This window comes from Carlito syrichta, unplaced genomic scaffold (assembly GCF_000164805.1).
Source record: "Carlito syrichta isolate Samal-C Ts95f unplaced genomic scaffold, Tarsius_syrichta-2.0.1 Scaffold113510, whole genome shotgun sequence".
Classification (NCBI taxonomy): Eukaryota; Metazoa; Chordata; class Mammalia; order Primates; family Tarsiidae; genus Carlito; species Carlito syrichta.
This window is the reverse complement of record NW_007057606.1, coordinates 92,866-103,846: the sequence shown is the minus strand read 5'-3', so window position 1 is coordinate 103,846 and position 10,981 is coordinate 92,866. Positions and strand designations below refer to the sequence as shown.

Here is a 10,981-nt window from a genome sequence, read left to right as displayed (position 1 = left end):
GCGGCCATTGCACTCCAGTCTGGGCGACAGAGTGAGACTTCAACTCAAAAAAAAAAAAAAGCTTAAAAATAACATGCAGGAAATCTTCAAGTACCTGCTTTTTGAGGCTATCAGGCAGTTAGGATAATATAATAGAAAAAGTATAGAACACCTTCATCTCCCCAGAAAAGGCCTGTGTAGATGTAATGAAGCAGTAGAGGTTGGAGAGCCTCAGACTGACACAAGGAACTGGGGTTCATACAGTCAGCAGTGTGCTCTGTAAACAAGAAGTATTTTTATACATCAGGTCATTACATTCTTTTTTTTGAGTAGGAGTCTCACTCTGTCACTCAGGCTGGAGTGTAGCGGCATGCTCACGGCCACTACAGCCTTAACCTGCTGGGCTCAGGCAATTCTTCCGCCTCAGCCTTCCAAGTAGCTAGAACTACAGGCACATGCTACCACACTGGGCTGGCTTTTTGATTTATTGTAGAGACGAGGTCTCACCAATTTGCCCAGGCTGGTCTTGAACCCCTGAGCTCAGGCAATCCTTTCGCCTTGGCCTCCCAAGTTCTGGGTTTATAGGCTTGAGCCACCGCACCCGGCTTACATTCTTATTCTAGGAGATAAGCATTATCCATTTTATAGGCAAGAAAACTAGGGCTCTGAGTGGTTATATAGTTTGGTCAAGTTATAGCACATATAAATGGCAGAGCTGGGATTTGACTCAATGTTCAAACTCTTTCCACAACACTGTGAGGTGGAGAGGCATGCACAGCAGTGGGCAGCCTACGCTTCCCTTGTGAGTCTGGAACTAAGGCCCAGGAATCCAAGGTTATAAATTTTTCATAAAAGTTTCTTTGGGTCAGGTGCAGTGGCTTATACCTGTAATCCCAGCACTTTGGGAGACCAAGGCTGGAGGACTGATTGAGTCCAGGAGTTTGAGACCAGCCTGGGAAACATAGTAAGACTCTACAAGAAAATAAGAAGGCCAGGCTCGGTGGCTCAGCCTATAATCCCAGCGCTTTGGGAGGCCAAGGTGAAAGAATTGCCTGATCCCGTGGGTTCGAGACCTGCCCGGGCAACTTGGCAAGACCTCATCTCTACAATAAACCAAAAATTAGCCTGAGCGACGGGGTGAGACTCTAACTAAAAAAAAAAAAAAAGAAAATAAGAAAATAAGCCTGGGAAACATAGTAAGACTCTACAAGAAAATAAGCCAGGCATGGTGATGTGTGCCTGCAGCCCCAGCTACTTGAGAGGCTGAGGTGGAAGGATCAACTGAGTCCAGGAGGTTGAGGCTACACTGAGCTGTGATCATGCTACTGTACTCTGGGTGACAGAATGACACATGGACTCAGAAAAATAAAATAAAAAAGCAAGCTACCCAATGATGGCTACCTTGCCATCTTTAGTTCAGAAAGAGCTGGCAGTGAGATTCATCATCTGGTGACTGACTCAGGCAACTTGGTTTAGAGACAAGCCTCCACCTGACACATTTCTTTTTTCCCTTTGGCTGGAGAGTCAGGTCCGGGTGTCAGGGTTCTGTGGTCCCCCCCATCTTGTGGACGCTGATTTCCTGTGCTCTCCAGCTAAGGGCTCCGGAGGAGGGCCTGGGGGACCCAGAACCCGCTTTGGCTACTCTGCCTGGAGCCTCCAGTCCTTAACTCCCAGGGTGTTGGTGTTGAGAATGCAGGATCTTTGCACACACGGCCAGGGTGTGTGTTGGGGGGTTGGGTGGGGGACAAGGCAGGCAAGGCCAAGGTCATCCCAATGTGCCATTCATGCCTGCTTCCCTCTCCACCTCCTTGCCCTGCAGTGGGTGCTTCAGCTCATTACCCAGAGGTCTCGTTCATATCTGAACGTCTAGTTCACAGAAGCAAAAATGTCCTTGACAAGAATCTATTTTACGAGTATTTTATTTGTTTTTGGAGATTACATAGTCATTATTGCTGATCTAATACAATCACTTAGACATAAAGATTTCCAAGAGCGTCTCAGAGCTGGCAATCCTTGGAGGTCTTACTCCTTTCAGTGAGACGACAGAACTAGGTGATTATTTCTAGGTATGTATATAGAGTTTAGAACTCGTCCACACATGATTTGCTGGTGTTGCCTGTTTTCCTTCGGTAATTTTCCTTAATTAATAAACTTAATGCAAAAGTGCATTTTGATTCCTTTTTTTTAAAACCATGACAAAGTTAATTTTGAGAAAACCACAGGAGCAGCAATGTCCGATTTGTTCAGAGAAAAGCCAAGCAGCAAAAAAGCTTTGCAGGAGTATGTGGCCAAGGGGAGCCGTGCTCACACGGGAAGGTAGGATGGAGAGGCGGGTGGGCAGAGGGAAGGGGGACTAGATACATTTTTTTTTTAAACGACAAAAAGCAAACTGAATATCTGCATTAAAAAGGCAAAAAATCCAGGCGCAGTGGTATGCACCTGTGGTTCCAGCTACTCAAGAGGCTGAGGCAGGAGGACCTGTGCCCTGGAGTTTGAGACCAGCCTGGGCAACACAGAGACACTCCTGTCTCTGTTAAAGAAAAAAAAAAGGAAAAAAGAAGGCAAAAAAAAGGCCTTGAAAACTAGCACAAATTCACTGTAGAGAAATGGTATGCATCCTCACAGGCCAGATCCACACACAGAGATGCTCAGCCTTCTTTCCCACGCTTCCAGGTAGCTAGGATGCAGCTCAGGTGAGAGGTTGCTCCAATTCCAAGAGCAGAGGGAGTAATGACTGATTCCAACACTAAGACAGAACCCATATACTCAAGAGGCCTGGGCCTCCTTCTTCTTAATGGTTGATGACACAGGGCCCCCAGAGAGAGGAAGAGAGGCCATCTGAAATTCAGGGGCAAATACCTCCCTGAGGGCAGCAACACCAGCAACCTGAGATGCCAGGTGTAGCTCCTTCTGTATCTGGAATGGGTCTCTTCACTCCAGCACAGCAGCATGTACTAAGAGGCCCAGCATGTAGTACACACCATAGAGTACAAGGCTTGGCTGAGAAACAGCAGGTTATGATTTTTGATCTCTAAGAGCATAATAGGCTGGAGTCCAAATACCTGCCAAATGGAATTTGCTCTGGATATAAGATGAGGTGCAAAGGTCTGAATCTTAGGGAACCCTCTTAATTAATACAAAAATCAGAACCAGGTAGGCAAAAGGAAGAATTCAGTGGCTTGGTGGAATTTGAGCATTTATGATCTTCCTTATAAAAAACAATATAGCCGTTGTGGGCACTTCTCTTGTTGCTGAGACATACGGTCTCAGAAGAACTAGTCTATGGGCTGAGCCTGTATACTATTTAATGAGGTAAACACCAATTTACCCAAGCTCCACCTCCCTTCTTCTAAAAGAAAGGTCACTTCCAGACCAGTTCTGAGGGTACAGGTGAAGACTGGGCGAATTGGAGAGGGCGAAGGCAGGGGAGGAGAATCAGGATGGAAAAGTTACAGTGATCAGGGTAGCCTGGTTTCATTGAGTCACCTTGGTTTTGAGACTTTGAGGCAGACCAAAAATGGGAAAAAAATGGGAGACAAACATGAGAGGGTGAAACAGGGTCAGCAAGAGGGAGAGGATCTCATTTATTTCAGGATTCCTTGGGCCACTCCAGACTTCAACTCTCAGAACTAATCTGGTCCCAATGAAACTGAGACCAGCAGTCAGTCTTCAAAAGGAATCCAGTTCTTGGGTGGGACATGAAATTTCATGCTGCTCACATCATTAATTTTTGGTAGTGTTGGAGTTACTCAAGAAACTGCCTCTGAAATACGAGTCCTTACATGGAAGAGGTCAGATCAGAAAAGATATGCCAGCAGAGAAGAAAGACCACAGATCAGATTACAGATCCGGTTTCATCCACAGCAACCCAAAGGGATGAATGTCTGATGAGGTTCAAACTAGTAAGGCTAGTTTTGAGCATCTGGACACGGTCACAGTTTCATCTCTGTATCCCTCAGCCAGTCAAGCTGCAAAGGCCTTCCTGAGAAAAAAATAAATATACTCTGCTTCTTTAGGCTGTCAAGCTGTGGGCCTGAAAGACCTGCCCCATTTCCAAAGCCTTAAACCCTCGCATCCTTGGCAAAGTATGCCTTTCCCTACTCAGTTTCAGAAGTGGCTGTAGGCAATAGCAGGATGTTTCAGGAAGCCATGTTTCACAACAAACCCTCCTTTTCTGAGATAGCGCCAATCTGGAGGGGCTTCCTGAGAAACCATCCAGTTAAATGACAAGGAAGTAAAACTATGGGTCCCAAGGGAGCTGGTCCCACTTCCTGAGCAGAGGTTGGTTGGGTTAGAATGACAGCAAAACAAATGTCTGACAAACACCAGAGCTGTGGAGGAAATAACGGAAGCATATCCTCTTGCAAACAGAAAGTATTAAAATGGACATAAATATTCAAGGAAAAGGAGTCCTGGGTGAGGAAGAAGATCCCCAGTAGGCACGGCACAGCTGAGTGCCTGGTGTCATTTGCCAAAGCCATGAATAAAGCCCCTTTCTCAGCAGCCTCTTTATGGAGAAGGCAGTGACAGTAATGGCCAAGGCTGAGAACCCAGGTCATGGTAATTCAGTGGCTTCCAAAAGGCCTCACCTGGGGAAGGGCTGAGAAAGGCAGCTGCTGAAAATATATTCCAGAAAAACTCCAGGGTACACGGAGTCTGGAGTCCCTGGACTAACTCCTGAGCCTGGACAAGAGGAAAATGGCCATTGCTGAGGATTCACAAAGGGGAAGGACGCGAATGACACGCTGGGGACGGTCACCCCATTTCTCTCCTTCCTCAGCCTGTCCTTTGTGGCTCTCATGGCCCTCGGGACAGTAACCACACTCTGGGCCAAGACTACAGGCACAGGATTCTAGGTTTTAATAAATAAATAACCTAACACACAGGGTGAGCACGGCGGGCAGCTCTGATTGGAGAAGCAGCTTGCTGAATTCTTTCTTGTATAGTAGTGGAGAAAAGGCTTGGAGTTTGATTCCTTAGAACTTCTGGCTTGAGTTACAGGAACTTAATACCTGGAGGGAAAAAGAAAGATGAGACTGTGAGGTTATCAGCTAGTGGGGATGCTGGGACATGAAGAGTTGGTCTAACGGTGTACCAGGGAGGAAGGGCTTTTCTGGAGCATACGGTGGTGACAGCAGATAATTGTCTCCTTTTCATAGCAGTGAAAAAGTCCATGCTGCACCCCCATAAAGATAACAATCAGGGCAAAAAAATGAAATGGGGAAAGGCAATTCAGGAAAGAGAACATCATTTAATGAGGCAAAGAGCCACTTATCCAAGTTCTGCCTCTATCTCCAAGGGACAAATTCAAAAAGGGGAACATGGTTTATGGCCATAAAGAGTCCTTCGGGGTGGCAGGGATGGGGAGCAGGTTTATTTTCTGAATTCATGTAAATGTATGCAAAAGCTCTCCGCTACCGCTACCGGGTGTCCCTGGTTTTTGGGAGCCCAAGGCACCTGTAGTAATTAGGCTTGAAAGGCCCGTTCTTGTTGAGTCCCAGGTACTTGGCCTGTTCATCTGTCAGCTCTGTCAGGTGAGCATCAAAGGTAGGGAGGTGCAGGCTTGCCACATACTCATCTGGAACAGACCACAGACACCCTGAGATAAGCATTTGCGCTTCTTACCTCTGGCCACTCTCCCCAAGTTAGGCCTTACAAGGCTGGGAGCCACCTTCTGACTCCTGGAACTAAATGAAAAATGCTCAACTTTTGTTCACTGGTCCTCAATTCTAGGCAATGGCTGTCTTCAGCTTTGAGCCCAGTGCTTTTCAGAGCCATAACATTTCATCCTTACTTAACTCTTTCAGCCTTGAATCTTTCTTTCTCCCGGAAAAGAAGGGAGAGATGAAAAAGCAACAGGTGTCAGGATCTAAAAGAAAGGATGGAACAGCAGGGGACTAAAAACGTTGGTTTTGTCTTGGACTCTATTCTTGGGGTCATTTAGAAAAATAATACCTGGGGATACCAAATGGGACGACTAAGAAGGATACTGCCTGGTTTGCTTTGCTTTTAGTGCTCTGAGTTCTCATGGGTTTTGTTTACATTTTATTATCTGAACACACAGTACTTGGCCATAATTTTATGTCATTTCCTGTGTGTTTGGGCTCCTCAACTTCATTATACATTTAGTTAGAATATGGACTATTCTGTTTCTTTTCTAAAGTGTCTGTTAAAGAGAATAACAGATCAACCTTTTTTTTTTTTTTTTTTTTTTTTGAGTTGGAGTCTCACTTCTGTTGCCCAGACTGGAGTGCAGTGGCCGCTCCCGGCCACCGCAGCCTCAACCTGCTGGGCTCCGGCGATCCTTCTGCCTCAGCCTTCCGAGTAGCTGGAATTACAGGCATACACTACCACGCCCGACTGATTTTTTGATTTATTGTAGAGATGAGGTCTCGCTGCCCAGGCGGGTCTCGAACCCGCAGGCTCAGGCAATCCATTCACCTCAGCCTCCCAAAGGCAAGGGATTACAGGCTGAGCCACCAAGCCCGGCTTCAGATCAACTTTTAACAGCTGTTATGCACCTGATCTTTGCCTGAGGAGTTTAGAACCACACTGCATAAGTTTAGGTGCCTAAGGCAGGCTCTTTAAAAATGTAGGGCAGTTTAGAGTTTCTCTTCCATGAGACACCCACATAAGTGAACTTGAAGAGGAGCTATTCGGAGTTCCTCCTCTGGCCTGAAGCCCTGGGGCTAGTGTTAGAAGGTGGAGTAAGAAAGTCCCGCTGATCTGAGAGAAGTTTGGCAGGGATATTTAGCAGCCTAGAACTGGAATATAGGTCAGATGTCACAAGGTTCGAGATGCTTCTTTTCTTTGGGGAGGAGATTTCTTTTTTTATGTTTTGAGATTCCTGCATACAAGATACTTTAAGAGAGAAAATAAAATTAACAGGCAGATAAACGAAATCACAGCAAAATGTCCCAACTTCAAGGGCAAGTCTATGGACGACAGGATGAGCCAACTAGGGGAGGAGCCTAGGAATCCCAGCTCCTCCTTTACAAGATACAGACACCTTTCTTTTTCTAGCCATAAGATACCTAATAACCCTGACTTCCTGCAGCCTCTGAGCTACTCCACTAGGAATGGCGAAGGAGAGTATGTGCTTACCCATCTTCTTGGGCAGCAGGTAGACATCCTGCTTATAGCGACCCTCGGGAGCATTGTAGAGCTCTATCAAGGCGAGAGCCTAGAACAGCAGAGAGATGGGTGCTGACGAACCGTTCACCCCACACCCACTGGCCTGGGGACACTCTCTAGCCCATGGCTGTCCCACTCCCAGTCCTCACCTGAGTAGTCGCAGTGATTGAGAGCACAAATGTAGGCACTGTGGAGCAGCTTAGGTTCAGTAGGCGGCCCTAGGGATCAAGGGTGAAGACACAGGTGAGTTAGGACACAGTCGCCGGCTGTTGAGGGGTGAGCAAAGGGTGTGACTGCATTTTCCAAACACCTCCCAACTAACAGGCTGGACAATAAGCAGGTGCTCCATATATGGGCACTAACCAGCTGACATTTAATTGAAACCACTAAAAGTTCTACCAAATTTAATGGTAAAAATTTCTATAATTATGTAAAAAGGAATACAAATGGTCACATGACACTGAGGTTTATGCCAAGGATGAGTATATTTCTTGTAAAATTTCCACACTATATGGCAACATATCCCCTTCCTTTTTTTTTTTTTTTCCTGAGTTGGAGTCTCACTCCATCACCCAGGCTGGAGTGCAATGGCAGGCTCATGGCCACCCCAACGTCAACTTGCTGGGCTCCCGCGATCCTTCCACCTCAGCCTTCCAACCAGCTGGAACTACAGGTATGCGCTACCGTGCCTGGCTAATTTTTTGATTTATTGTAGAAAAGAGGTCTTGCCAAGTTGTCCAGGCTGGTCTCGAACCCGTGGGCACAGGCAATCCTCTCACCTTGGCCTCCCAAAGTGCTGGGATTACAGGCTTGAGCCATTGTGCCTGGCTGAACTATCCCCTTTCTGATTCTCTCCACAATAATAACCATCATCTGACTCAACCTGTGGAGTGACATGGAGGGACAGGAACACTGGTGAAAAGTGGTGAACCATAATAGTTTCTTAATTGCTGAATGAAGGGTTCATTCATAATTTCCTTTAAAAGACTGGCCTAAAATAAATAAAGATCCAGTCAAATCTAGGGTGACCTCCCCAGGTTCTGAGCGGAGATATCTTTGGATTTAAGAAGCTGTGGTGCTTTTTGTGCTTCTTCTGCAGGCTGGTTCTCCTGAATTCAAGGGTGGCCATGCACTTGGAGTGGATGATTCAGGTCATCGCTAAAAAGTGCCCCAGTGCCACCCGCTACTACTTTGTTTCCTAGGAAGCCTGACTACTTTTTTCTGCTCAACCAGATAGCCCCAATACCTGTGGTGCTTGCTTTTGTAACTAAAATTATTAGATGGGACTTCCCAGGGCAACTAGGAATAAGTCATGTCAGCAGGCTGACATCAAAGCTATTGATGCATATTTAACAACCTGCTCATCTCCTTCCCATACACACTACTTCCTGGTGAAGAAATAGTTCATTCCCCTTAAAGACGTACTTGGGCATGCTGTATAAGGTCCAAAAAGATAATGTAAGGAAAAGGCAAAGAGAACAGTAAGGATGCTCAAAAACCTAACTTGAGGTGCCCCTAGATAAAGAGAGTAAGTACATCTTTTACATTTTCATATTCAGTTCAATATAAAAAACACAAATTGACAGAAAATCAAAACCCAAGAAACCCAAGACCCAAGAAAAGATTATCCTCCTTGTTATCTTGGAATCCTTCTCTGAAGAAGAGAAAGCTTCAGGGAAAGAACAGGAGGCATCATCACAGCTGTCAGGAATCCAAGACCAGGAAAGAGGAGACTTCATGGAAGGAAAAGTGTTCAGACAGTGTCGTGGAAGGTAAGTGGAACAGATTAAGTGTGAGCTAGAGGAAGCCAAGTTGAGGAAACCTCAGTCAAGCACCCAATATACAGCTGGGTGCTTCCTCTACACCAGGCTCAAGTAAAGGCAAGGGACACTCAAAAAAAGAATCTATCAGAGAAGACATGGCCTTCCAAGAGCTTGCCTGAGACAGTCCTAGATACAGTCAGGAATATCTACTCTGTGATTACTGATTAACGCATCCCACAGATGACATTATCTCTTTGTAAGCATCACTCAAAGTGCTATTGGTTCTATCTGTGAATATTTTCCACAGCAACAGTTATTATCTGACTCAACCTGGGGAGTGACATGGAGAGACAGGATAATTGGTGAAAAGCAGGGAACCAAAATAGTTTCTTAATTGCTGAAGGAAAGGATCTTTCACAATTAGAAGCAAGACACACTGGTAAAGCGTCAGGCGGCGCTTAAGAGGAGATGGAGGTCTGAGAGAACAGGAGGAAAGAACCTGGGTACTGCAGTATGCCCGTCAAGGGGGAGCATCTTTGCCAGTCAGTCTTACCTCGGCCAGCAGTACTATCCTCTTGCCGTCGGGCCATATCACATGGTCAACCTGAGATCTCACTCGCTCCCAGGTCAGCTCTGGAGTCCGCAGACTCGCCTGCAACACATATGGCAAGCACACCATCAGCCGTGGCAAGTCCCATTCTGGGGACAGAAAGGTGTCAAGGGGAGCCATTGCAATGAAAGAAGCAACCAACATGCCAGATGGAGAATACCTGTCCTGGTTGGTTAGGACTGTTCCATTTCAGGGAATTTAATCTTAGGCCCAGCCAGGGAGGGGTCCCTCAGGATGTCACTCCACAACATAAACTGTATGCCCACTCTCACAGTAAAAGGTGCTACGGGAAATACAAAAGAAACCAAAGACATGGCTTCTGCCTTCAAAAAGCTTGCACTTTAGTAGGGGACACAAACAATACATAAGTGAGAAGAAAGAAAAGCCTTTAAAATACTTACAAAGCCACATGCAAACAAGTGCCAATTAATAGAGTGCAAACTGATTACATAAGTGCTAAGGAGACACAGGAAAAACGAGGGTCAGAGCTGAGTGGGTTAGTAAGAAAAGCTAAATGTCCTAAACACAGCATGCTGAGGTCACGGTTCTGCCCTCCTGTCCCAACATCCCAGGGTCCACCTTCTCACCAACAGTGGTTCACCCTAAAGTCATGGAAGCTTTGTGACCTAACCACAAATGTGAGGTAGCCTTTAAAGAGATGCTTAATGGTAGAGTGAAGCTCCCAATGGCTCACCCTGCTTCTACTTCTGTATATTATATATTCAGAGAACAATAGAAAAAATGTTAAGTTCATTAACAGCAGCAATCAAATAACAGTCACAGGGAACACAGACTTAAGACAACACCTCCCTTCTTCTATAGGTGATGCCTAAATAGAAAGGGAGTTCATATTCCAAAACTACCCACTGGTTCACCTGATGAAATTGAGAAGTTCTGCCAAATAGTAGTTTTCAGACAAAGTTATACAATAGTCACCGATTGAGTACACACCACGTTCTCGCATTGTAGTAAAGGGCATGGATATAGTCGAGACTGTAGATTCCTTTACTAGACTGGAAGCTGTTTGTGAAAAGGACAGTAGCTTCTCTTCACTTCTGTATTCTTAACAACTATCTAAGCATACAATGGAGTGCTCAGCTAACCCTTAGAAAGGAGCTGGTCTCTATACCTGAGGAAGTATCAACCTAGTGGGACATTCAGACAGACATATCATTATATGTCAGTGTATTCAGCACTGGATTAGTGGTCCAGACCATTTAAAAAATTAGGTAGCTGGGAAACACAATTTTTTGAAATGCCAAGCATCATACATTGGCTCAACCTTTCAGGGCAATCTGGCAGTAGCTAGCAAAATTTTATATGTACTTAATCTATGACCAATCAATCTCACTTCTAGGGTTCTATCCTATAGAAAACAGTTGTTCAAGTTCATAAATATAAGTGCCCAGAATATTCAATCCAGCACTATTTGTAATAGTGAAAAATGCAAATCAACAAGGTAGTTTCATATACGTAATTCTTTTTTTTTTTTTTT

At 45.4% G+C, this 10,981-nt stretch overlaps 1 protein-coding gene across 3 annotated transcripts in view; it reads right to left on the bottom strand.

The window, feature by feature from the left end:
* Positions 1-1,880: 1,880 nt before the first annotated feature.
* Positions 1,881-10,981, bottom strand: part of AHCYL2 (adenosylhomocysteinase like 2) — a 60,976-nt gene continuing 51,875 nt past the window's right edge. For all 3 annotated transcript variants that reach the window (XM_021719009.1, XM_021719017.1, XM_008071566.2), the window contains exons 13-17: positions 9,430-9,528; positions 7,263-7,331; positions 7,084-7,162; positions 5,437-5,557; positions 1,881-4,991 (exon numbers count right to left, since the gene is read on the bottom strand). In XM_021719009.1, the coding sequence (XP_021574684.1) occupies positions 4,985-4,991; positions 5,437-5,557; positions 7,084-7,162; positions 7,263-7,331; positions 9,430-9,528 (375 nt within the window). In that variant the 3' untranslated portion in view covers positions 1,881-4,984. The remainder of the gene's footprint in view (positions 4,992-5,436; positions 5,558-7,083; positions 7,163-7,262; positions 7,332-9,429; positions 9,529-10,981) is intronic.